Source organism: Falco peregrinus, chromosome 3 (assembly GCF_023634155.1).
Source record: "Falco peregrinus isolate bFalPer1 chromosome 3, bFalPer1.pri, whole genome shotgun sequence".
NCBI classification, from domain to species: domain Eukaryota; kingdom Metazoa; phylum Chordata; class Aves; order Falconiformes; family Falconidae; genus Falco; species Falco peregrinus.
This window is the reverse complement of record NC_073723.1, coordinates 89,962,542-89,990,372: the sequence shown is the minus strand read 5'-3', so window position 1 is coordinate 89,990,372 and position 27,831 is coordinate 89,962,542. Positions and strand designations below refer to the sequence as shown.

General features: G+C 38.0%; 1 protein-coding gene across 2 annotated transcripts in view; it reads left to right on the top strand.

Annotated features, from left to right (window-relative positions):
• Positions 1-27,501, top strand: part of DROSHA (drosha ribonuclease III) — a 74,969-nt gene extending 47,468 nt beyond the window's left edge. For both annotated transcript variants that reach the window (XM_055799561.1, XM_027795730.2), the window contains 15 exons: positions 827-965; positions 1,617-1,677; positions 3,608-3,667; positions 5,539-5,638; positions 8,325-8,427; positions 10,892-10,962; positions 12,035-12,079; positions 14,999-15,156; positions 15,983-16,088; positions 19,697-19,838; positions 20,802-20,884; positions 20,998-21,101; positions 23,186-23,278; positions 24,084-24,130; positions 27,064-27,501. In XM_055799561.1, the coding sequence (XP_055655536.1) occupies positions 827-965; positions 1,617-1,677; positions 3,608-3,667; positions 5,539-5,638; positions 8,325-8,427; positions 10,892-10,962; positions 12,035-12,079; positions 14,999-15,156; positions 15,983-16,088; positions 19,697-19,838; positions 20,802-20,884; positions 20,998-21,101; positions 23,186-23,278; positions 24,084-24,130; positions 27,064-27,194 (1,443 nt within the window). In that variant the 3' untranslated portion in view covers positions 27,195-27,501. The remainder of the gene's footprint in view (positions 1-826; positions 966-1,616; positions 1,678-3,607; positions 3,668-5,538; positions 5,639-8,324; positions 8,428-10,891; positions 10,963-12,034; positions 12,080-14,998; positions 15,157-15,982; positions 16,089-19,696; positions 19,839-20,801; positions 20,885-20,997; positions 21,102-23,185; positions 23,279-24,083; positions 24,131-27,063) is intronic.
• The last annotated feature ends 330 nt before the right edge of the window (positions 27,502-27,831 follow it).

Here is a 27,831-nt window from a genome sequence, read left to right as displayed (position 1 = left end):
TGCCAGTGTATATCTTGTTTTATGTACAAGGTGTGTGTACACGTATGTTTATACATATATAATATTTTTAGGTGTGTATGAGTAAAGAAACAAAATGCAAGAATTTCCAGGATGGAGTCATAAGAGCTAGCTGTAGTTCTATGTACTATGCCATTTTTGTAGTGTTGGTGTCAGCAGCAGAGTAAGCTTTTGATAATGCTAGATGGTACAAAGGTAAAACAAACAAAAAAACAATCTTGCCATTGCTCTTCACTTCCACTTGAAGAGTGGCCCTGTGTAGTCAGGAGAGAAGGAGCTCTTATATGAATAACGATGGCAGAGATAATACACTTGTTTGTTGCTTTTTGAGGGTTTTTTTGAAGTAGGAAAGTTTTATAGATATTTAAATAAACTAATTAAAATATATGAATGGTTGAGAAGCTCTTTTGGTTGTTCATATTTTTAATACGAATATTTACGCTGCAATGTTAGAGTGAATATATGTTTAAATAAGCAAATGTATTGAAATCAGGTCAGCAAAGCTGGTAAGCAAAACTCTTAAGGCAAGTTGGCAGTTCATGCTTTTTCATTTCTAAACTAATTTTTCATTTAAAAAAAACTATTGAAAGTTAATTAGTTAAACCAATGATTGGGTATAAATATTGCTTTCTGACATCTGAAATAGTACATCCTACATTTAAATTGCTGGATTGATTGACGACATCACTTTGTAGCCTTTCTTCAAACTAAAAAATAATTATTAGCTTTCAGTCCAAGATATATTTTTTTCTTTTATTTGCAAAAATGCATCTAAGACTTTTTTTCCCCTGTGTGTGCTACATTATAGCTTGCCATGACTCATCCAAGCCATCACTTGAACTTCGGAATGAATCCGGATCATGCTAGAAATTCCTTATCCAACTGTGGGATCCGACAACCAAAGTATGGAGATAGAAAAGTTCACCATATGCACATGAGAAAAAAAGGTATGCTGTTACACCACTACCATTTTTCTCTTACGTCACACTTAGTAAGCAAACCTTTTGTCCATTATTATTTTGTTGGCCGTTGTTCTTCTGAGAGATCCCTTCAGTGAAGGACTTCTGTGATTATCCAGAGACATCAGTGAGATGTTTCTAAAAGACTGGATATTGCAAATTAATCAACAAGTAAAGAGCTGAGAAAAGCCAAGGGTAATAAATGGGAGGATGCATTTTCTTTGATTTTTGGCAAGTATTGTTTTCTTAAATTGCTGCTGAGCATGGTGAGCAAACTGGAGGGTATTTTGTAAAAACGTCTTATTAATATGAAAATATGTGGTTTGTCTGCTGCAGAATATTCCTTACCCCTTAAAAGTATACTCAGCTGTAATGAAGTAAGTTGTTTATTGTTTGTGTATTATTTTGAATGTCTTTTTCACACAAAGGTGGTATTTTTATCTGTACAATAGTACTGTAACAGGACTGCAGTTAGGCTGAGAGCATGTGTAAGGTTTATACTTGTAAGTAAACCCTCTGAATAACAGGATGAAGTTGTCTACAGTAATTACAAAGTAACATTTTTGGTAATTATTTTCTAAGCCTATTCAAACTGAATTAGTGATGGTTTGTTTCATAGTGTGTTGTTTATATTTCTAGGGATAAACACGCTGATAAATATTATGTCCCGTTTGGGACAGGATGATCCAGCTCCTTCCAGGTAATCAAAGTTATTATTTGCAAGTAGGGAAGATGTTGGCAGAAGGAGATGTTTAATGGAAACAGCCCACTTTACTGTCAGCAACAGCTTTGGCAAATAATTGAAATGAAAAGTAATTTTAAATTGACTTTTATATTATGAAGATGTGCTGAGCCTCCATTAGCAGTGACATAGTAAATGTTTGGTCATGCCTGCAGAAAACTCCTGAGGAAGGTTTTAACAGATAATTCTATAATTTTGTTTATCCTTGAAATGAGGAGGACTAAAAAGTTAAATTCTTACTTTCTGCAAAATAAAAAATAAGATTTGTTGTTGTCTTTGCTATAAATTGGATTCTCCATCATGTTTCCTCACAGTAGTACCTTCCTGGCATGACAGCTTGTTAACTTGACTGTGATACTTTACGTGGGCTTTGCTGATTTACTGGTCCAATGTAAAGACATATGCAAAAAACATTAATGTTGTAATGTAATAATCCTTAAGTGACCGCTAAGAATTCTGTGCACATAAATAATGTTTAAGATGCATTTTATAGCCACAGGCACCATATTTAGCCAAAGAGAATAAACAAATCTCATAGGGCTAATGCAAGAAACAGTTGCACGTGGAATCTCCTAAATGCATTTTCTAGAGGGCAGAGTGTATGTATTTTAGTTAACTAGTGTTACTGGGCCTTTTAAGAGTCATCATTTTGGAGGAAGCTCGGGAATGGGAGAAGCTGAATTCTGAGTAAGTTATTGTTGCAGCCTTCCTCAAATGCTGTTCCAGCTAGATCGTGCCCTTTTCTTCAAGAGTGAGCCACAAGCTTATTTAAGCTCTCTTAAGATAATGTGAAATAAGGCTAAATTGCATTAATTCTCACAAAATAACACAAATATAAAGTTCACTTCTGAGAGCTGTGTTTTCTGCTATGTTGCTACACAGAGGAATCGTAGTGTTGCTCATGCTTTGTTTTGCACGCAGCAGAGGTACTTGAATTCTTTCAGCCCATAACAAAGGCCTGCTATTTCAGAAACTAGACTAACTATATGATTGTTGGGGGAGTGCAGATGACGGTAAAAGCTGTCAAACACTTGAGAAAGATCTTTTGGGTTAAATAAAAAAAGAAAATCCTGTGGCAATGGCCTTGATTCTGTTACAATCATATTGGAAGGCAAAACGGTGCTGCTTACGTGCTTTGATGTGTAGAGCAGAAATTTGTACATATTCGAAGACAAACTGTCATTTTTTTTCACTTGCTGTGTCCTGTTAGTCCTGTGTTATATAAGCAGGCAAAGAGCTTGAAGGAAACAAAACTTTATGCAAAACAAAGGAAAATTAGGAGCAGTGATAGAAGAGATGGAAAACACAGGAAACAGAAGATTCTGCTAGCTTAATGGCATCTTTGAATACATCTTCTTGTACAGCCGTTTTTTCTTTTGAGCTCAAAGGAAGTTACAGAAAACAGGGCATTTAATGCTGCTGTGAAAAATGGAAGGACTTTACTCCCTTGTAGCTCTGCCATACCAATGAATCTGTTGCAGTTATCATACCCTGCAGGTGTTGATGTTAATGATGTACACTTCCCTGGTTGCATGCACAAGACTGAAGACAGGCTGGTTTTTTTCAATCGCCTGGTGCCCTCTGATGGACAAAGAAACCTGACCTCAGTGCCAGTCAGCAGTGCTGTGCCTCCTTTCTCTATTTGTTAAGCTCTGACAATAGGTCAGAATGGAACGTATGAAAATTTCAAAGTCCTGAGTTTCAAGATTCATGTAATTGTTATTCTATTTTGGAAAGGTTTGTAACCCAGAGAGGGTAGGGGAGGCTGCAAGAATGTCTGTCATGGCTGATCAGCAGTCAACTCTGATTTGTTCTATTTCAATTGTATTGTGTAAATAACCAGCATGTGTTACTTAGTTGATGATAAATCATAAAATGCCTTTTTCAGGATTAACCACAACGAGCGTTTAGAATTTCTGGGAGATGCTGTGGTGGAGTTCTTAACGAGGTAAATGAGGAATTCTTCAGCTGCCCTCACCTTTGTATGTTATTGTCGTACTGTTGGGCTTACTAAACGTTGCAGTGTCTGCTTTATGACTGTGTGTTTGCAGTCCGGCCTAATATTTAGAGCTACACGTGTACAGAGCTCCATTGAAAATTCCTTCAGTGCTGATGTACAACAAGAAAGATTACAAAATGAAAAGCTAGAGTTTCTGTTTCATGGAGTGCAATTTTAAATTGATTGGGATTAGAGACTATTCAGCTACTGACAATTTGATCTTTGTACCCATTTTTTAAAGGAAAGATATTTTTCTTAGCATGCCATTTTGTTTCCATGTGTTCTTTTTCTCTAGCTGCAAGTGAAAGGCATTTATTAGTAATATTGAATGTGCTGCAGTTTGTATATTTCCAGTTATTAGGGATGTAGCTTCCATAATGTCTGTATGTAAATAAAGAGCTGAGCACAGATGTTTTACCTCCATTGGTTTTTCTTACCTGAGTACTAGAGGCAGGCATTTTGCACAAAATAAAGACTAGAATCCATTTTCAGCTGCTTTGTTCTGCTGTTTTGAAAAGGGGAGTAGTGTTTACTGTAAAGCTTCTCTGTAGGCAAGTTCATTGTATGAATTACAGAACTGCCCTTGTATCTCCATTCTCTGCTGGCCTCTACTAGCATTAGCTACTCGGCATTAAAAGCTGTTAGTCTATATAGAGGTCTCCACTGCCCTTAAAACCCATGGCCTTTTCTGTCATACAAACGTACAGTCTAATAAGATGGAAGACTTGCTGATTAAAATGTCTTGCATTTTTCATTGTCATTGTTCATCAACCTTCAGTTGACTTTCGGAGCTAACTTTTGTCTGAATTCAGAAAAAAACTGAGCTACATTTCTGTTCAATAGAGCATGTTAGCACCTATTTAAGTCTGAAGGATTTTTTCTGACTCGACTTCAGGTCTCTGCTTTTGTGAATTGTGGTGCTTGATTAGATTGCCTCTAAGTTTTATAGCAGGATTTTTTTTCCTTAAGTAATATTGCATCCATCTGCACTTTCCTTCCTGTGTGCTGGGTTAAAATATTTTAATAATTAGTGCCATCCACTGGCGTACTTGTGGGATGTTGAAAGTCCTCTCTGTACTGTATTAACTTTTTTCCGATGTGGGTTAGATAGTCAAATATGAAGAACATTTATCTGTTACTCATGTTGGTTGGATCACTGAATTTACTTTTTTTTTTTGTTTCTGTTTTGCGAAGCATCTTACTTGACTGATGACATATATAATTAAAGGCAGTTGAAAGCCTGTGATTTTTACACATTTTTTTTTTTCTGTGGTATTAATGACTTCACACATTTGATAAATACAGATTGTTGAGTTCGTTCTTCGGCTCCATTAGCATCTGTTAAAGTCCTGTAAGAAACTTGTAAAACAAGTATTCTGAGCAGTGGTCTGGCCTGAATCGGTAGTACCACCTTAAAGCACTGACTACCTGTAGCATGGAGTTTCTCAGGGCTGAGAGTTCTCTTGTGCTTTATTTCTCAGCATCCTCTAGGTGTCAACCTTGCTGAACCCACTGCTGCTGATAGACACAAACCTTCAGAAGAGGGAACTGCATGTCACTGCAGGGATTTAGAGATCATGTGCTGCCCGGTAGAGAAAGAGCACTCTTCCTCCTCTGCTGCTAGTGCTACCCAGTCAAATATTATTGAGCATTGTTTTAATGTTTCTTTCTTTACCTTACTTCAAGCTGAGTTGCCACCTTGGCAAGGGATGAAGACCTTCAGGTCCTAGCTGAAGGAAGGGCATGGCTCCCTGGAGGGCACACATGGTTCGTCTTTAACCATATGCTGACAGATTCTGATTTGATTTTTGTTTTGCCAGTGTCCACTTGTACTACTTGTTTCCCACTCTGGAGGAAGGAGGATTAGCTACGTACCGCACTGCCATAGTACAGAACCAACACCTTGCCATGTTGGCTAAGGTACAGTTTTACACATCTCTGTATTTGACACCCATAGGTAGGATAGTCTTTGTGCATGGATTGCTTCTTGAGGGATCTGCCTGCTTTGAACATCAGTGTCTTTATAATGTTTTGTATACAAGATTTAAGATACAGGAACTCTTTTCAGTTTGAAAGTAGATTTTAAAGATTAAGTAGGACATAGTGTTTTCCCCAAAGCATGTTTTCAGAAGGAGTAGTTTTTGCAAGCAGAAGGATAAGTTTTCGGGATGCTTCTGTTGAAGGTGTGCCTGTATTTACCTTCAAATTGCACAAGTAATGAAGCTGATAGTAGAAATTCAGTGAAGAGAGAGAAACAAACTGGTGGTTTATAAAAGGACTTCCTGATAGAATATGTAGGGAGAACATGGCAGCACGTGGTAGAGGAAGTGGGGAAAAAATCATTTTGTCTGCTCCCTAAGCTACACAGTCATTTTCAGATTCAATATGTACTGTGAAAGAGAAATATGTTAGAAAGGCTTTTGGTAAAAAGTTGTGTTATCTCCTGGGGAAAACTGAGATGCCTCTGAATCTTATTTTGTTTAATTATGTGAATGAAGAACTTTTTACATTTCTACATGACACTGGAGGGTGGGAATATGATATAGAAAGTTGATTAAGTCTCCATAGGTAATTTGTTACTCTGTTATTCATACTTAATTTTGTTAGAGTGTTTTTTTAAAAAGTCTGATACTTACTGATGTAATGTATTAAGCTGTGCACCCACGCATGCATGCACACATGTCCACTGTGTACTGCTGATAGTTTTCAAGTGTTCTTTTAATCTTCTCTGTTTGTGTTCATGCAGTAATTTAAATAAGTGTATCCAGTTCTGAGATTTTGGCAAAACCTGCGTGATTTCTAACATGCCATCTTTTTCCCAGCTATCAGGAGAGGCATAGGGCAGGGAGTGAACACAAATCATTTTTGTCCAAAGCTTTCTTTAATGATTTAGATAAGCATGAATTGATGTTACTATTTTAAAAACAGCATCAGAAAAGCTCATATTTTCTTAAAGTCAGTTCACAGCCCTTATCATTGTACATGGACAATCTTTAAAAAATTTATTTCAACATTTTTTAAATTGTATTTATTTGTATTAGATACAACTGTAAATATTAGAAATATGTACATTCCTGATTTCCCAACTTACACTTTTTTCCTCTACTATATCTTATATGATGTTCATGGTTTCATCCCCTTTAATTATCCCCTGCAGTGTCATGTTGCATTCAGTTTACTTAATATTCTCAGCTCCTCAACTTCTCTTGTGCATGTGGAATGCTATTTTAATTGAAGATCAAACTATAAATTTATGTAGCTTCTAAGGGGCCTTGTAGCAGAAATTTTAAAAATAATCTGGAATGTGTTGTGGTCAAAAAATGAGAAGTGAAACAGTTGGAAAAAAAAGCTGAATGCCAGCCCCCAAAATGGTGATAAGCCGTTGGAGGTCAGTGAGACACCCCAACACCTGTTAACTTGAACAAATGACAATAATCTGTAAGAAGATTAAATTCATTATTAAACAACTAATGTTCCACTTTTATGTTGGCTTGAGTGAGTGCTCCCTGCACTTTATAAAGCACAATGGAACATTGAAAGTGGTTATTCCCTGTGTTCTGGAGCAGTGAACAGGCTCTCATTCACTGAAAATGGAAGACTTTGTTTTTCCAGTTGGAATGTGTCTATACCATGAACCTCAAACCACTTCATCTCTACTTTTACTTCTTACATATACACCAGGAGGATAAAGTAGAAAGTTAATGAGAAATTAGTCAGTCAGTGGAAACTTACACCCAGTTAGGAAGAACCTATTCTAATACAAACTTTTCAAGATGCACAAACCTCCTCTTTAAACATCTCAATAACAGTTTTGTGTCAAAAAGATGAATATGTAAAGAGAACCTAGTAGTTCTTGCCTGCATTTGTATAGCAAAATTATGTTATATATCTGACTTGCTACCTGAGTTTCTGGCTGGCAAGCAGAACTGTAGTTTAAACAACAGATGAATGTCAATGGTGCACATTTGAAAGGAAAGCGAAGGCTAGGTGGCACTGCGGATTAAAATATCGCTCTTCTGCTTGCAGTGCCCAGAGGCTTTTGTTGCTGCCACCTGTTGACATTCCTAGAGGAAAAGCCAGATGTTCAGTGGATTGTGTCTACCAGAGTTCTTGTTCCTCACTGTTCTACTTTATCTTCTTGTAGGCAAAATCTTTTTCCTCGGTGTTAACTCCCCTCCCTTTGAATGTCCCTTTAGCATTTCTGAAGGCAAATCACATGAGGGCAAACTACCAGCAAGAAACAGCATGTTGTACCATCCAGCCGGTATCAGGCTATTTTTCTGTCGCACCTTCAGCCCTCCTCTTGAACACATCCCTAAGTCTCACTAGTAACATGTTTTGATGTGGCTTCCCTTGACAATTTGGTTTCGTAATTCCTAGCTTTCCCATGCTATCCCACTCTAGTTACGTGCCTTTGATAAACATATATGAAGTCCTCTAATTTTGGCCTATGTCTGAACTGAAACTATGAAGAAAGGCTTTAAAGTTCTCCCAAACACAGCTGATGTATAAAAATAGTGTAATTGAATTCTAAATTCTAGTGACTAGAACTTGTACTCTTGTACTTCTAAAACCATAGTTTTGACTCTTTCCGTATATTCTGCAGAAGCTAGAACTAGATCGATTTATGCTTTACGCTCATGGTCCAGACCTTTGCAGAGAATCGGATCTCCGCCATGCCATGGCCAACTGCTTTGAAGCCCTAATAGGTAAAGCATGAGTATTTCTGTATGCAGACAGTTATGTTTTAATATGTCTTTATGCTATGTTGACTGTGATGGAGGAGACGTGGTTCTGGTTTGAGTAGTGTTAGTAAAGGTAGCCAATAGTAAAGTTTAAATTTTCCTTATCTCTTCCCATCTGCTGCATATATGCCACATGTATAGCAAGATGCGTATTAGAATGAAAAATCTCATCTTCCATAATCTGCCTGGCACGCACTGAAGGCACACCCATTTCATGCCGTTGTGGCGTGGCACTTCTGTCCATCACCGCAGAACACCATCTCTCATGTGCCACCATGGCCTGCCGCCTGCAGTCACCCGACGGGAGCAGTTCAGTCACCATGGTCTGGCAGGAAAAGTGCAGGTTCACTGCTTCCAATAGTACTTGCACAGACCTGCAAATTATAGATTCACACTTCAGCCCTGCATTTTAAACTCTGGAGCTTGCTTTCTGAATGCACCCGGCACTCCCAGCCCAGACAGCGGTCTACTTCTTCTGTGCCCTGCTAAACTTCTCCTATGAATTAAAACGAAATTTGACAAATAAGTGTTTGTCTTTTCCTTACAAATAAAAATCATGGCAATATGCCATGGCTGGTATAATAAAGCTACCAAAACCCTTTAGCTGAGGATGAAGGGGAGTTGTGTCAAACTTACTGTTGGGCACTAAGATGCTGAGTAGTGACTGGCTGTGCTAGCTGGTAAATTTATGCTGGAGAAGAAATCAAGGCTGCCTGGCCACATTTACCAGATAAGTAAGCAGTAAGGAAGAAATCCGATCTGTTACATCCACACAAGCTGTATTTTAAACAGCATGTTTTTATAATACATCACTTGTTTGAATACACAAAGCAAGATAAATCTCACTGATTTGGTTTCATATTCATCTAAACATTCTGTACGTGATACTAGCTGTGGGGATGGTTTAGCCCCGATCCAGGTCTTTACATGCTGCACAGGCTCCTGAGGCATTTTGTCTGTTTTGAAAAACAGATCATAGTTGGCTTAGATGTTAATAGTTCTATGCGTTCTGCCTTGGACCAAATTGCATTTCATCTTACCAAGAAATAAGTGTTTTCTTTTTAACTATTTTGCTTTCCATGAGTACTTGGATCTTTAATTTAAAAATAAAAAACAAACAGCAAAGGAACACCAGATAGGTATTTGTGGCTTTGTTCATATATTTCAGCTTGTCTAGGATGTAATGTTGAGGACTATTTGGCAAGCATTGAGATTTGCTAAGAGAGCGTCTTGCTGTTTAACCTCCAATACAAAGTTGTTCACAAAGTTAATTGAGTAATAAGGTTTTGCCAGGGCCATAGCTAAAATCTGGGAGCTAGTTAAGGGACTATAAAAGTAAATGTGGGGTCTGGAGCTCCTACTTGAGAACCTTTGTAAAAGTCTGGTGGTACTTCCCTGTGATAAAAATAATAGCCAGAAGTATATGTAGGCTGCCAAGGACCTGTGTGCCTCTGGCATCATGGTCTTATCATCCCCCAAACTGTTCTCCAAAGAGTCCAGAGAAAGTGGTTGACCTAATGAGGAATTAAAAGGAAAACGTGAGGGGGAAAGACACAGCAAAGCAAACCAAGTTCTTTGTTCTTCCTGTATGTGGGAACATCGACTCCCTTTCTTTGTCTTCCTCATGTAGCTGTGTATTCCCTTTGCTTTTCTACAGATGTGCTTACAAGAACTAGTTTGAGGTTTTCAGAAGTCTACCTGTAAAGAGTTTCAAAGGAAAAAATGTTGATACTACATTTATAAAGTGCCTGCACAGATACAGAGTGTTTATGGTACACTCAAAAAATATAGCATGCAAAATATAGCAACTTTGACAAGTTTTGCAGAGCTTGTTACTAAAGGGGCTAATGGAAGACTAGCGAGGGCTGTACATGCAGTTAAAAAGTACCATAATCTTCAGAAACTGAGAGATGCAGAGGTGCACTTACCAGTTCAGATAGTGTATTATTGGGATATTGGGAAGATGAGTTTTGGAATAGTCCTGACACATCATTTATATGCAGAATGTAATGTTGTTGAAAGTACAGAATAAATGAAAGTTATTCACTAGCTATTGAAATGTATTTCATGGCTTGCACTATCTATGTATGTGGTACAGTTAGCTGATTACTGGAAACTGCTTTTAGAAATTTTAGAAATAGATTGCTTCTAACCTAATTTGTGTAAACTTTGCTCTTTGACGGTATCATTTTTTATCACTGATTTAACCATGTCAGGTTTTTCTGTGCATTTTATGACCATTGATTTATGTTGGTGTTTAACATGCTTTAAATTTCTCAAGAGATTAGGTAGTACTACAGAAAGCATGCTTTTAAAAAATAATTTTATTGGAAATGAAGAAGGCAGAGATCTTTGACTTTCCTGTGCTTAGTAATTTTCCAAGTATTAATGCATTATTGACCTTTGACGTGTTGGTCCCCTCATGCAGGAGCTGTTTATCTAGAGGGGAGCCTAGAAGAAGCAAAACAATTGTTTGGACGTTTACTCTTCAATGACAAGGTATTTATATATTTGTATGATTTGATTTCCATTTTCAAAATAACTGAAGACATTCTCTCTTGTCCATTGTTTTAGCTGAGAGTCACAAATGAATAGGAGTACACCTGTTGTATGTGGTTCCTGGAAACTGAACGTAGCAGTGTTTTTAGGACAGCAGGCTCCTCAGGTGTTTCCTCAGGTGTGCTGTTGGTTGGCTGGCTTAGGCAGGGAGCGGCGGGTGGCATGGGAAACCTGCAGACTTCCATTCAGAGTGCTATTTTAATAACAGAGATGGGTGCTGTGGATCCAGGCGGCACGCTTTTGGGGAAATGATGCACATGTAGAGTGACTGTTCTTGTTTCATCAGTTAAATTGTCCCACCCCTAAAAGTTTTAAAACATATCTTCAAATAAAATACAGGGATTTCATCCAGTGTTTACCCAATTGCATAAATAAAGCCTGATCCATTCTTCCATGCTGTATCTTAGATCACTGTTAGCTGGAATTTATCCCATAGAGTGGCTAAGGAAAGTAACAAGTACGTACTTCTGGGACAATACAAGTGGCTGTGGTGAGGGGATGAATTATACTGTGTTTTCTTTCTTGAAAATCTCTGACTTTGTGAAATTATAAAGCTTATTAGAAATATTCTGAAGCCTATTGTAACTCTGTTTATTTGCTGCTCGGTGCCTGTAGTGAAAGAAGCCAATATGAAATAGAAGAAAACGTGGTTGGGGTTTTTTTTCTGTTTTTTTAGTCCTTGCCTTTGGTGAAGTCAAACTTGCTACTGAGAAGTACTTGCAAATAAAGTTAGTCCTGAGGCTCAAACAAATCTTTTCCTTCCTTTAACCACTTTTTATTTGGTTTGAGGATTTTTCCACCTCTTTGAGACAAGCTAATTGGGAGAACTACAGGCAGTTTGAACAGCAAATACATGATTTTAAAAATTAGTTTGCCAGCACTATTGAATTTGCAATAAGCAGAGTCAGCATCTGAAATAGTTCAGTATTTCAAGTAATGACATTTTATTTAGTACTGTGGAATTTGTTAAATGACTCCCTTGAGCATTAAAGGCATCTCTCAATATTTGCAGGACCTGCGGGATGTATGGCTTAATTATCCACTACACCCACTCCAAGTAAGTGTATCTCTTTCTGTAATAAATTTCATAGCTCTTATTTTCAGGGATGCATTTCCATAGGTTTCCATTGTAATGACATCTCAGAAATTGTGCAAAAAAGTAGCCAAAGGAGGCTATATATTTGCCTTTGTGTTTGGTTTTGGGTTTGTTTGTTGTTTGTGTTTTTTTTTTTTAATAAATAACGAGTCTCTGCCTGTCTGAGAATTAGTCATTCACCTTTCCTTAGCTCATGTTTGATATATAATTGTGCTTATATGTTAAATCTAGTGAGAGGTAACATTTTGGTAGCTTCATGTTCATCTTCTTGAAGTTGAGGGAAAAAGGGTGCAGAACCAATCTATGTACATATTTTGTTAACCTGAAATTAAGACTGAAACCTTAGTAGTTAGGAGGGCACGTTAGTTGAGTGGAATGAGTGTGATTCTGATTTTTTTGTCGTTTTGTGTGCGTGTGGACACACGCAATGATACTGTGGTTGTTTCAGTGATTCCAGTACCTTTTTATACCAAGTAAACACCAAAATTATGAAGGTGTCTGAAGGTTAATTTATCCTCCATGTATTGAAGGATACAAGTTCCCAAGCTGTTAGTTTACAAGGCTGAAAGTTGGGAGAATGATTTCCCAGCATTGTTCCCTGACTGAATTCTGGAGGAGACCTAGAGCAAGTCATGGTCACTGTAGCTTCTTGCCATCACAGCAAACATGGTAGCATGTTCCAAGCATGCCGTGGTGCTGCAAGAATGGCTGTATTCACATTGTCATCCAGTCAGTCAGTAAGGTTTTGAGGGTCATACGAACATCTGAGAGGTGTCTTTTGACCAACCAAATCCCTGATGTTTCGTGCGGTCGGTTTGACTCCTTTGAAACTTTTTATGAGTGCACCCTTCCAGCAGAAGGTCACGTTGAGTCCTCCATCTGAAACGTCTCGTATATTTGTGGGGATTTCGCAATGGGTACATACACAAAATTTTCAGCAACAAATCAGTGCACATGAAGTGTTTTTATGACTAACTGTGAGTGTAAATAGAAAAGAATCTTAATGGGAAAGTGAACTTTTGAGATTCAGCAACAGCTGTCCTGCATGGTAGCACAAGGTCCCAAGAAAATTCTTTTTACTCTGGATTTCTTTCTTTTCTCTTACTTTATTTTAACATTTTTATCTGTGCTTTCACAAAGAAGACTGGGACTCCGCTTAGAGACTGGAGATAGTGTATGCAGCTTATAATTTTTTGCTACTACCTTAACTTGTATGATGAAAATTTATTTTCTTCCATGTCCCAGAAACCAGCCTGGCTCTCTGCTTGCCAGTAGGGGAAACACAGGCTGCTTAGGTTGGCCTTTGGGCGCAGCTAGCCTGAAAAATAGTATTTAAAAAAAATTTAAAGCCGCTGTAACAATATGACAAATGAGATACCAATTAAAAAAAACAAACAAACAGCAAAAGGTCTGGGTAAGATACAGAGAACTGGGAACCTGTAACCTGTTATTTGGCAATAGTCAAGTCAGTAAAAATAGTGATTAAAAAATTAATTAGTGGTCACCTGGGTATGTGTGGTCTCTTTTTCTAAAGAGTCAACATGCAAAGACAAGTCCTGCCTCACAAATGAATAGGTGATTTCAGAGGAGACAAAAAAGCATGTGATGATGCAGATGATACTGTCTGCTGGGTTTTCTAAGAGGATGTTGGAAAAGCACTCTAAAAGGCTTTTAAAAATGTGTTTTAAAAAAAAAAAAAAAGCAACCCCAGTGAATACTGTCAGTCCTTACAAGATTTAAAGGAACGGCTGAAACATAAGAAATGGAGAGCAGGAGTGAAATGACCACATCTCACAAGGGATGGAGATCAGTGGCAGATTTCCCTAGGGATCTTTGCTGAAGTACAGGCTGTTCGCATCGACAGCTTAGAGAAGGGGATGAGCAGTGAGGTGGCAGTTTGTTGACAATACCAAATTATTCAGGGTAGCAGGGATAACAGCAGGCTGAAGAATTGCAGTCTGATTGCGAGAATGCAAGAGTGACTAACTGTGGAATAAAAAAGCAGGTGAAATGTTGTGTAGGTAAATATAAAGGATGGTGCATGAAGAAGCAAAAAGCACTCTCAGCTCCACCTGCAAACTGACTGTTATCATCCAAGCGTGGGGCAAATTGAATGTAAATAATTAACAGAAGAGGGATAAGGAACAAACCAGAAGAGATCTTAATACCATTTTGAAAATCTGTTGCTATTCTTACTTTTCCTTTAGGCATCCTCATCTGGATGATTCTTCCTCTTATGGCTTTCTGTACAAAAGAGATGCCCAGAGTGGCTGGAGGAAATGCTTAAGCCATTTCCCAGCTCCAGAAAGCCATTTAACAGTGTCACCGCATCGAAGACATCAGATAAGAAACTGATAGGAAAAGATACTGACCCAAACTGATAATTTTAATTTTCTTGTGTTATTGTGCCCTTTCGAATTTCATATGCTAAGTATTTATTCTTGATTTTTGATAGTGAAGGAAAATGGGAGAAATAATTTGTGTTTTGTCTCATCTTGATGTGCTGTCAGTCTGCCAGCCCTATTCTAGTGATTTTTAATCTGTTTTTCAGTTGAAGACAATATGATAATACTAGAAAATTCAGACACATAAAATTGTACATGTTTTGTGCAAATAAGTAGCCCATGCTATCCACATGTAGAGACAAGTAATGTGTTATAAATGCCTCAGCTGTTAAAAAAGCATACATCAGAGCTCGCATCTTTGAGTGGTAATTATCTGAGACAAAAAGCCAGAGGAAACTGTTTTCTCAGTTCAGCTGCCCACAGAACAACTTGTTCACTGTATTCTTTGCCCTTGTTTAACAGAAGGCTTGCTTTTCTCTCAAATGTTCTGAAACGGCGTCAATTTGTCATTATTTGCACTGAATTGTATTTACAGCTGCAGGAGTCCAATACTGACAGGCAACTCATTGAGACCTCTCCAGTTCTTCAAAAGCTTACAGAGTTTGAGGAGGCTATTGGAGTCATCTTTACTCATGTTCGGCTTCTAGCACGCGCGTTCACTCTGAGGACAGTGGGCTTTAACCATCTGACTCTGTGAGTACACAGCAAGAGTCCTCATCCTTATGTTAGTATCACAGATTGCCGTATTTGAAAACAAACTCTAGATGCTGTATCTGTTCTCCAGAAGAGAGTAGAGCAGCTACATTTGCAAGCCTGTGTGGCTCAGTGTCCCATCTCTGTCAGTAGTCAGTAGTGGATACTGTGGGAAAGACTGTAGGCATTAGAGCACGATGCTGGTGTTTCTTCTGAGCTTCCTACATCGCTGATATTTGTACATCACTTCTGAGACAGTAGCAAAACATACTTGGAGGTACATATGGGCAGCGGAAACAAGTAAAATCGTGCTCTTTGGTCCAAGTGCAGCCCTTGTGTTCTGTGGTGTGTAGAGCTGCCAGGCCCTGTTTTAAAGCAAACAGTAGAGCCATTACCACTCGTTGCCTGGTCCAGGATCTCACATGAGTTTAGACCCTGATTCTCTTATTTCTTGTGAATGGACAGACCTTTTTCTCTATTGAAGTCATTGCATTCATTACTTCACTTTCTTATAAGAAATTGCAGGTAGAGACCTTATCTCATTACAAGTTTTGTTAACTGCTCTGCTCCTTCAGTTAGTCCCAGATCTGTGATCTAATATTGGTGTTTATACGTAGCTACTCTGATTTGCTTTCTCCCTGAAACAGTAATGAACTGTGTTTTCATCTCATCTGGTTAACACTGGAAAATTGTCTTAAATGCGTTTGGAAATGAGCAAGGCTCACTTTGAGGTTGCTCTTCATTTTAATTTGTGTGTGCATGCTGGTTTTGTTTTTTCCTCCCTGAGTGCTTATTGATTTTGCTGCATTGATGTCTTCCTTTTCAGAGGCCACAACCAGAGGATGGAATTCCTGGGTGACTCCATAATGCAGTTGGTAGCCACAGAGTATTTATTCATACATTTCCCTGATCATCATGAAGGGCACTTAACGGTGAGACTGCCATCAATCATGATCTCTGGAAAAGCAAGAGTGGGGTGGAGACTGAAATTATAGGACCAGCTAGTGAATTATTCTGGATTTGATTAATAAAAGAAGCCTCAGCAACCACTGCTCTTAATGAGGCTTTGTTAATTTTAAGTCATGAGCACTGCAATGAATAGGAAATGGTGATTTATGAGCCCAGTGCAATAATTTTTGTTCTGTGAAATGGATCAATAATTTTAAGGATGTCAGTGATGAAATTGGGAGATAAGACTAGTTCTTGATTAAAGATGGGTGTCTTAAACCATTTCTTTAAATAGGCACATCACATGATGTTTTTTATTCACGACTTCTAGTGTCTTCAACCTGTGGCCAGGCAGGGTTATGTTTCCTGATGAAGTTTTTACAGTCTGTTTTACTTTGGTTTTCCCGTTGTCTTCAATCTGGAGCTCCTGTAGTAGCTTTTGAATTTAATTTTACTACTGTTGTAGTCATCTGTTGTTGATTACCTTAGCCTTTCAGCCTCCCTTACTCTGAACATCCCAGTTTGGGGAACTTTCTGCAATTTACAGTACTTTAAATATAGGGTGGTAGGGTATGTAGGGTTTTTCCTGATTGATTCATTTAGTACTGCAGCTAGACAGCTGTGGCTTTGTTTGTGAGGAAGAAGTTTTCTTAGGCTTACTAAATTTTTGTTAGTTTTCAAGTCTTGACTGGAATAAAAAGCGATAAATGTATTAAGAATATTAATCAAATCTTCTAGTTAAAATTAGGAAATAGCACAGTAAGTTTCTTAGCTACTTGGAGTAACTTCCTCAAATCAATAAAGGGATGGCATTGCTAAGTCTAGCAGGCAATGTGTTTTCAAGAATGCACTTTTTGAGTCTTTTGGGCTAAAGCTGTTTACAAGACAAGAAGCTAAAGCTTTTGTTTACAAGACATTCTCGGACTAAAAGCAGTTTTAATTTTTCTTCACCATTTCCTAAGTTTCATTTACTTTTGCATGGATTGTTCTGCACTGTTCAAGAGACAGAGTAGATAAAGCCTAAACTTTGGAAGTGAAAGTTAAAAGGGGAAGCATCTTGCCAAACTAATTCTTCAGAGAAACAAAAATATAAGGCAGAAATCCAAGACTGGTGGCTGGGTTTTTTTTTTGCTTTGTGGGTGACTTTCAAGAATGTAGGCATCAGTGGTCTTGTAGTAGTAAGGTAAATCTTTCAAGAACTGTTTAGCAGGAAGGACATGAAGTGTTGCTCTTAATGGGTGTAAACACTCAAAACAATGATCAGAATGTCTCAGTGTTGCTTAATTATTAGTGAGTTAGTAAGTAGAACAAGTTGCACAATCCAAGTTTGTAGGGGAAAGTACAACGTTAGAGTGGAATGGATGCTGAAAACACATAAAGATATGGAGAAGCAGGCAATGCCTAGAATGAAATTTCAGCTCCGGGGGTGTGCATGCAGTGAAAATGAAAATAGTCTTAGACAAAATGAGACTTGTGAGAAAGGAGTGTGATGATGTGGGATCCAAAGAGAAACAGCAAACACTGAGCTGTTTCTCCTGTCATCTGGGAACATAGTTAACATTCAAAGTAATAATGGAACATCAGCTGAATGATTTCTGTGGTGTTAAGGAGAATTTTTGTTAAAGATGGGAAGATTTTACTTGACTGGCAGTGGCTTCCCAGTGTCTAGTGTTTACTTGTGGAGAGATATTTGTAAATTAACTATATTTAAGAAAAAGAAAGGAGAACATACTCTTTTCTACCTGTCTTGAGATGTCCAAGTGATGTGCCAAAAAAGAGGAGGACATTTTGTTGGATGTTGGAAGATGCAGCTTCTCCAGTGCTGGCTTACATTACAGCTGTGGGTAGTAGCATGCTACATGAAGATTAGAAGAATAATAAAAAAAAATGCTTTGTAATTAGAGTTAAACTCTAGTTGAGCACCTGTCACACATTACAGCATCTGCAGTGATGCAGGCTGTGTGTTGCTGGAGTGGAAACTAGTTCTAAAGAAAGTTGCTGGGAAGCCACAGGTACCATGTCTTGCTAGATTCCACTTGTAGAGAAGGTGAATCCTAATACAGAGCAAGTTAATAACCACAGTGTTAGAAGGATAACTGTTTGGGTTTGGGTTTTTTTTTTCCATCTCTAATTCACTGTGTAGTGTACATGTATGTTGCTCTTTGGTTTATGCACTACTAATCATGATTATGGGTCCCATAAAAAAAACCGCTCCTCAAACACAGCAAGAGATCCTTCTCCTGTTACAAGAAACAGATTTTTGTCATGTGATACTGCACTTCTGTCTCGTAGGTTGCATATCCTACTTAGGATTTTGTTGGGGAAAGTACTGTTGATTTATCTTAAGGACATAAAATGGAAGAATTTTGGAAAGGAACAAGTAGAAGATGAGTTTAAGCAGAGGTTAGGGAGACAGGTAATCCTATCTGCAGTCTGCCTAGTTTATGAAGTTGTGAGTATCTACTTCATACATCATTGCCAAACAAATGAGCATACTGTTCTTTATTTATCTGTTGTCAGAGATGAAGTATCAAGCACAGCAAATAAATCTTGATTTTCATAAGCTCAGCTGACATTCTGTAGCCAGGTAGCATATAACTTGGATCTAATAAGCTGAGCAAATGTGATATGGAAGACAAAGGGAAAAAAAATGTATATGCAGCTTCTCAACTGTAGATTACACTTAAACAGTGGAAAACAGAGACATTCTTCCCCTCGCACTCCTGGCTTCTATACTGTCCTTAAATTAATGCTGTTTCATTCAAAGGAAAAAAGCGCACCTTAAGCAGGGAATCAGAAAATTGTATGAAACTCTAAAATTCCAAAATATTCCTTTAACCTATATTGTACCTTTGGCAGAGGTCTGTTTATTTATGCAGTCTGCCTTGAGCCAGGTTTAAGTATTTCAGGTAACTCTGTTGGAGGGCCAGGGGTGCTGGACGTTGTCAAACACTGAAAATGTTAGAGCCAGGTCTTTGTCAGGGGTGCATTGGCTCGGCTATACTATCCTCAGTAAAGCAAACAGTACATACAGGCTGTCCAGCTATGCATTTTCTTTTCTGACCAAGGGAATGGAGTGGCTTCTTCATCTGCTTGTTCTGAAACACTAGACTGTCTTGCTTTAATGTGCATTTGTTTTAATTACTGCCTATTTATTTCTGATTTGGTGGACACTGGAGACTGCTCTATACACTCCAGAATATTGTGTGTTTATACATTGTAGTGCAAAAATGTATATAACTGTGTATTGCAAACTAGAAAAATGCAGATTAGCTGAAGAAGTACAGGACTGGTGAAGAGGTGGTATGTGATTGCAAAGAAGCTCAGAAACAAGCATTTTAAATACAAGATATATCTGGGCAAGTGATGTGTCCATAGAATAAATAAAATTTATTTTCCAGAAGGAAAAACCAGCAGTAGAAAGAATGAATGTGTGTTTATGTAACACACATTTGAGGTGTGCTGAAACACAATAAACCAAGAAGTGAGAGGCTACAAGGATAAGAGTAACAGCTTCTCGCCAACTCTCTGTACCTTTCATGTTTTGGTATTGCTAATTGTTACCATTGAGTGGAACTTTATTCTGTTGCAGCTGTTGAGAAGTTCTTTGGTGAACAACAGGACACAGGCCAAGGTGGCAGAAGAGTTGGGTATGCAAGAATTCGCCATCACTAATGACAAGACAAAAAGACCTGTGGCTCTTCGAACTAAGACTTTGGCTGATCTCTTGGAATGTGAGTTAATTTGGTTATAATAGCTTAGTACTTATGCAACTTCTTTTTCCTTGGGGCTTGTTGAAGAAAGCCATTAAAAATCCCCCAAATCACTATTAAAAATGTATGTTCAGGTTTTCATAATAATTTGACTATACCTCTGAAAACCAGATTTTTGAACACTAGGCTAGATTTTTGAAGTCTGTATGAAAGCAAGAAGGAGGCATAATTGCAGATACAAAGTTATAGGCTTAGAAATTGAGGGATCATGATGACCAGGTAAAAAGCATGTCTAGGAAGTTAAAGCTTGTGATCTAAGTTGAGCTATTTAACAGCAGTTTCCATGTTTCATTAATATGTTCTCGTCACTGTTGGAAGATAAAGTAGTTCCCTCAGCAAATAAATACTTCTCTGGTTCATTTGACTGCATTTTAGGAGGTCTCAAAATGGTCATTCCACAAAAGGGTAACCTATATAAAAATTAAATTCATTTTAGTCCATTTATCTAAGTTTGTGCTACCTTCTTTCCAAAAAAAGTGGAAACAGTGATAAATATTCTGCAAAAAAAGTTAATCTTTTGTATTTTGATAGATTTTTTGAGCTATTCAGACCCCTTGGCTTTTGACAGATCCTCTAAACAAATGGAAATAGAACACAAATAGGAGTGATTTATATCTAAAAATTTTTATGGTACCCAGTGCTGATGTATTTTTAAGTATCCATGGTCTCCTGGTTAAAATATGAGATTAGGAGCTGAGTGTTTTTTCTAGCTCTTCAAATGACAGAGTGGATTTGAGTAAGTCACTTAATCTCTTGGTCAACTTTATTTTTCCCTGTGTATGCAGGATAATAATACCATCATCACATCACTGCTGTGAAACATAATTGAATACGGCTTTAGAGTACTCAGAGATACTTGCTTCTAAAAGTGCACACCATTGACGTTCTTCTTGGATGAGTGACAATTTTTTTTTTTTCCCCCAGCCTTTATTGCTGCCCTGTACATTGACAAAGATTTGGAGTATGTTCACACTTTCATGAATGTATGCTTTTTTCCACGGCTAAAGGTAAGATCAGTCAGATTCCTACTTTCCTGCCACTGTGTTTTAACACATTTCTGCATCTGGGACTTGTAGCACAATCTCTCAGTCATAAAAGCATCTTTGTGAACTTCTTACAGGAGTTTATTTTAAATCAAGATTGGAATGATCCTAAATCCCAGCTTCAGCAGTGCTGCCTGACTCTCCGGACAGAAGGAAAAGAGCCAGATATTCCTCTTTACAAGTAAGAACTGACGTCTTATGGATACAAGCTAATTGTCAGTCTTTCTTGTATATGGAGAAAGATGCGATCAGGCACCCTATGTTTTTCCCATAGTCTGGTTTTATTGTAGTTATCCAAGCCCTTCAGTCTCTCTTTGTCTGAAGATGGAAAATGCTGAACCAATGTTTTCCCAGCTTTAGGTGTTCTAAGCCATTATAAGGAAGAATTAGTAAACATTTTACCTTGTACAGTTGCAAGGGAAAAATACCATTTTTTATATTCAAGTGGAGCATTTCATTGGCATAATTTTTTATTTGTTCTTCTTCTAATGTAAGGAATGGCAGTATTTCAAATTAAATAAAGGGAACAATGGCTGTTTTGGTATGAAGTCAAGATATCTCCATTCTATTTTCAGTAATAGTATGAAGTTTCTCTATGCTTTATGTTATTATGCAAACATAATAAATGCCTTGTGTTACACATCCTGATTATAGGCTTTGTTTCTAATCCACAAAGTCAGGCACTGAAGGGCAGCACAACTTTTGGACATTTTCTTGGCACAGTTCAGCCCACATATGTCGTCCTGTTTAGTGATAGAGAAGCTGAGGGCAATGAACCTCTTGACTTGTACACCTCAGTTAGATACCTGAAGCTGGATGGGATGGATCTCTCCCTTCTCTCTTTTAGTTGTAAAATAGCATGATAGCTATTTCAAAGAGATAGCTAGCTCTTCAAAGAGACAGTAAAAAACTTAAGATTGTATATTGCACCATATCCATTCAATTAATGTAGGAAAGGGTGCAATGTTAGCCCCCAAAAGATGAGATAAAGGCTGTGAAAGTTCAAGGATTGTGTTGTTGGGATTATTATATCAAAAAGGTATGAAGAATGAAAGTCTAAGTGCATTTGTCACATTTACTGAAATAAAGTTTTCAGTGAAATGTAGCAGTTCAGTTATAGTGACAAACAGTGCGCTTCAGAAATACCACTTTAACATTGCAACTGATGCTCTGCAAATCTGAGTCCTCAGTGTCTCTGCAATGAGGGCTCACAGCTTTGTCTTGAGTGAGGGAGATGAATACAATAAAAACAATAATTCCCAATTCTTGTAAAACCCACTGAGTATCAAGTACCAAACGTTTGTTTTGGTTTGCTGTGATGATAAATTGATTTTTATAGTACAGCTTAGAGCTAGTAATATGCTGTTATCTTCCTGTTGTCTTGTTAAATTCCTTTTCTTGGGGTTATCTGTTTCACTGCAGTCAGTACTATTGCATTTAAATTTGGGGCGGGTTTTATTTGCTCTTGTCATAGCACATAGAGACAGAATACTGTAGTTAGGTACTTTAAAAATTGATGTGAAATTGATGCTCCTTTGAAAAAGCCCAGGTAGTGGACAGAACTTGAGCTGACAGTGGGGAGAGATTTGGGACAACAGGAAGAAACAGTGGAAGAAGGAATTTGTTGCACGTCTAGGGAATTATCTTTTTTCCTTTTTAGATGGTTGTTGATGCATATCCTAGACTTTAGTTCAAATGAAAAGTTTGTTTTGTGACAAACTGTAACTTCTCAAAGCTGATGGCAGATTTCTCTGTACTGTGATGATTCAGTATGTAGAGAGCTACCATGTCCAGTATAAAGTCCTTTTAAAACCTTGCTAACTGCACAGCTCTCAGGGACTAAAATTTCAGTGCACACGTTAGTCATATTGGTGTGATCATTTGCAACTGCATAGCTATGCACAATTTATATGACTTTATTGCAAGTGTTTTCACAGTGTTTAAGCAGTTTGTGTTATATTTTGCATTTTTGCGTATAGGTTAAAGTGTAAATTTTCATGTGGTGGTCCTGAGTGAACTTGGATGAATAAATATAACCAATATAAACAAGGTGCATTTTATATAAATTTCCACTTTTTATTGTGTACCATACTGGTAACCTCTGAGTTAATGTGATTTATATAGGCTTCTTTCAACCCTTGTCCTGCGCTTTGCACTAATTCCACTGTATGGGTTGACCAGACTGAAAGCTCGGTGATTTATGTGCTGCAAAATTCTGTTTTTTAATACTTCCTGCTTGAATAAGTCACGTCTTTCTTTTTTCAGGACTTTGCAGACAGTGGGACCGTCTCATGCCAGGACATACACAGTAGCTGTTTACTTCAAAGGGGAAAGAATAGGATGTGGTAAAGGCCCAAGGTATAGTGAAAAATTAATCGCATGGTGTTAAAGCTTGGATATGGCAGTAAAAAGTGACTAGCCATGGAGACAGAAATGCCTGTGGTTGGCCTTAGAAAAGGAAAGCTATTGAGGCTTCTTCAAGCTATTCCAAGTTTCTGCCTCAGGAATACCTGAAGGGTTCAACATCTGTATAGTTTTGGGTCTTAAGCTTTTGTGGTGAACTTGCTACAAGGTGGCTAGCCGTGGTAACCAATTTGTGGCTCTCAGATTAGAAACTGCAGAACAGCTTCAAGGAAATGACGACTTATGTTTGGCTTTGCTACTGGATTACTGGCCAGCTTAAGCTAGCAAGTTAAGCGTGCAAGGCTCTCGGGGGTGTTTTTTTCTGATGTTATTACTTCTGGGCATTTTAGAATGGTTTCTAAAGTTGCAAAGTCTTCAACCATGAACCCCAAAGACTTTATCTTATTTTCTGCTACCAAATCTGGTCAAGGTTATAAAAAGATTGTTGGTTCCATAGCATTCACACCTCTGTGATTTTGTTCCTTTTTTTTTTCTCTCAAGTAAAAGGAAATGCTTCAGTGAAGAATGGACTGGAATATTCTGTTAGTGTTATTGATCAAACTTTAAAAATGTGCTACTGGAGCTGTAGTGCTATTGCTCACATATTTGTGGAAAGGCAGATAGACGCTCTGGGAATTACTAGCTACTGGTTATCCAAAGAGTTTTATTACAAAGAGTAGCTAGTGAACCGCTTTGTAAGAAAATTTAGTTTCTGTGAAACTTAGATCTCGTGTAACATGTTTTTGTTTGGCTTTCACAGTATTCAGCAAGCAGAAATGGGAGCTGCAATGGATGCACTTGAAAAATGTAAGATATTTGGGTAACAAAATCTACAGTTTGCAACCTTGGTCTTTAGTGAGGTGAGGTGCAGGTTTTGTGGGGTATGACATTTGAACATGTATGGTAAATGCTGCTTCTACACAGCAGGTTTTCCTTTTAGTACTTTCAAAACAATTTTGTCACAGGTGAAATTAATATGAAACCAACAGGTATTTTTTAAAGGGAGCTGGTGAGCTGCAGAGTTTGCAGCTTAGAGGGAAACCTGTGCAGTGAATTCTCATTGGGATTTTCCACGCTTAAATATACAGTGGGGTAACACTGCTTAGTCTCTGACTTTATGGTTGTCTCATCCTCTAATTTAGGAGAGGAGGAAAACTACTTCCCAGTTGCCAATTTAGAAAATAAAATTTGATCTCAGATTGTACAGTAGACTAGGTTAAAACCTAATAGGCAGATGTAAGTCAATATAAGTCAATATTTATCTGTTAAGAATGGCTTATATCAGCTGGGGATCCAGTGATCTGTGTATGCACTCTCCAAATTATGCACAGGGTAGTCAGCAAGGGAGCAGTCCTTCATTGCAATGGAGTCTCAGATATGAAAGGAATGAGTGTATGCAGATCTCTTGTACGAAATACCTTTGGTCAGTTGAGTTAAAGTGCCAGCTGTGGACATACTGAAAGCAAATGATTACAAGCATTTTGTGCAGTGGTAGCTCTCAGTTCAGAAGAATGTGGGGAGGTACATTTTTTGCATTTGATTCAAAGCAAAGACATGCAGTTCCTCAGATGCCAAAGGTTTTTAATCTGTTATCTCTGCATCTGGAAATCCCAGGGCTTAAAATTTTCAGAAGACTGTAACTCAGAATTTTTTTTATATACAGCTGCTAGGCATGTACTTCTCACCACCAATAAATTTGACAGGTAGGAAAATGTAACTTCCCTTCTCCACTGAATATCTGCAAAATGTTACTCGGGTGGTTTTTTGAGTATTTTTTCTTGTGACAATGTCGCTGCTCAGAGAGCTGTGAGCTTCATCTCCTGTCGGCTACTTCACAGATCTTTTCTGACGTACTTATTTGTTTGAATACCATAGACCTCTGAGGTCTCTACTCCAACCACCCCTCAAAACAGAGCCAAATTTCAAGTTAGGTCATGTTTCTCAGTGCCTTCCCACTTGAGTTTTGGTCATATTTAGGGATGGAGACTCAGCAGCCTCTATGGGCACCTGCTCTATTATATATTTGTGGAGGACAGTTTTTGGTGGTGGTGGTTTTTTTAATGCATAAGTAATTAACTTGAAGTAGAAGTAATGTACCTGCTTATATATATGATAGCCATGATGAGTTTATTACATAAATTTCCTTCTCAAAATCTTAAATGAATTACAAACAAACAGGTTGCTACCAGGCTGAGTTCTTCAGAGTTCTTAAAGAATCACGTTACAGGCACGGGGCTGAAAATGTGATTTTCATTTTATGGTGCACATGAGCAACAAAGTGTCCCAGAACCCCATTAAACAAAGCACCAGTGTTTTTTAAAACAGCAGCAATTTAAAAACAATTTTCTTTTGTTTAGATTGCTTTCTGGTTTAAATAAATATACCCTCCTATGCCCAAGTTGTAAATAACTGAAGAATAAACCTTTTATTCCTGCAGTATATAATAAAAGGCAAAAAATTTCACCGGCCGATAAAACAAAGCAGTAGGAAGTCATTCTACTCTACCACAAACTGCTGTGGATTATGTAGCTTCTGCACCGTGTTCTCTGGCTGAATGAATCTGTGCTGCCTGAGATCCAGAAAGAGGAGGAAAACGCTTGGTACCTAGGGACCTCCTTCCTGAGGAGCCTCAGCTGAATTCTGTCTTGGTAGCCAGCTAGAGAGAGCAGTCCTTTGCCAAGACACCTCCCCAATTTCTTTATGGCTTTAAAGGTCAGTGTAGTAACCTTTTGTGTTCATCTCAGACACAGATAGGTGTGTGCTGTGCTGATCCCAGAGCTCAGTGTGATCCCAGCAGGATTTACTGCCAACTGCAGGCTACCACGTATTCTACCACCTCTTCATTTCCTGACCAGCTGGAGAGCGCAGGTCTGTGCAGCACAGACACACAGATGAATGTCAGCACCTTGGTCGTACAGAAAACATCACATTCTGTCAGCTGTGTGCTGAATTGAGAGCAGTGCTGATCAGTTATATAAGCTGGTTTTACAGCCTGAGTTCTAACTCGGGTACATGTCTATCAGCCAACGGACAAATGTCTGAAACCAGAAGCATCCATCTCCCTAGCTATTTCTCCATCACCTGAGCCTCGTCTAGTCTGTTTTACCCTTCACTCATCCATGCTCTTAGTCTATGCTAAGGCTGTATTCTGGTACATAGCCAAGTATTAACTTTTTCGGAACAGATTTTACTGCGTTCCATTTTGCTAAACTATTACTTTCCCATTAGGAACCCTGCCATAATGTGGGGCAGGTAGTGGCTTCTGTGTGGTCTAAAAATAATAATGGAAATGTCTGTACAGTGCTTGGAACCAGTGGCTCATACTTGTTGGAGTGAGAACAAGACAAAAACCCCTGACAGCATTGACAGTAGTCTCGCATTTGTTTTTCAATATCGACCACCTGTTGCTAAGGGAACAGAACGTAAAATCCAGGTAATACCTAGCCATGATGCTATACCAGGATTTTATATTTTATTTTTGTGAGTATATTAGATTTGGCACTACTTTGTAGCAGGGGAAACAGATGTGGAAATCATAAAGAAACCAAACTCTTATGACACACAGCCCTGGTTTACTATGGATTATTAGAAATAAATTAGTAAAAATGGTAATAACAATATTCCCCCTACCGCTAATCTCATCAAAGTTTAAAAGAAGAAAAGAAAACAAAAAAACAAGAACGGAGGCTTTCTGTGTTACCGGTTTGTTTATTAATGTAAAATATTTCTCCTCGTGTCAGATAACTTTCCCCAGATGGCCCATCAGAAACGGTTCATTGAACGGAAGTACAGACAAGAGTTGAAAGAAATGAGGTGGGAAAGAGAGCATCAAGAGAGAGAGCCAGATGAGACTGAAGAAGCAAGAAAATAAAAGGGGGGCACAGGAGCAGTGGCATATTTACTTACTTAATAACTCTGACTGTGGCCTGTGGAGACCTAACCTAGTTTCTTGCAGATGATGAATGAAGAGTGCCTGTTGATATCAAATAGAGAACCTATAATTAAAAAATTGTGTGTATATATAGTATTTCTTTAGTTTCATTTTAAGTGCAAAATTTGTTTTGGCTTTTTAATAAGATTTGTTTTAAAATCCTTTTAATTTTTATGAAAAGTTGTCAGATTATTTTTATTATTTTTACTGTCTTGTATGAAGTAATAAAGTACTAATTTCAAAAGCCTGTAGGAGGAAAAGCTGTTTAAGAATTGTCTCTTATGTCCAAATGCTGTTTTGTCAATAACCAGCAAAGTTATTGCATGAACTCTGCTGTGGAGGAGGAAAGTATTACAAGAAACTAATTCTGCAGAGCACTTAAGCATGATGTACGTAACTTAAGTTTTGCAGCTAAATGTACTCCTGGACTCTGCTAAACCACAGCCATAAACTTCAGGTCCTTTTACCAAAACTGGTACAGTAATTTAAGCAAAGGAGATACTCAGTTTTGTTTTAAACAGTGGATTCCACATTTGGAGTGTGGCACAGGTTGGAGTGTGGAAGGTTGGTGGGTTTT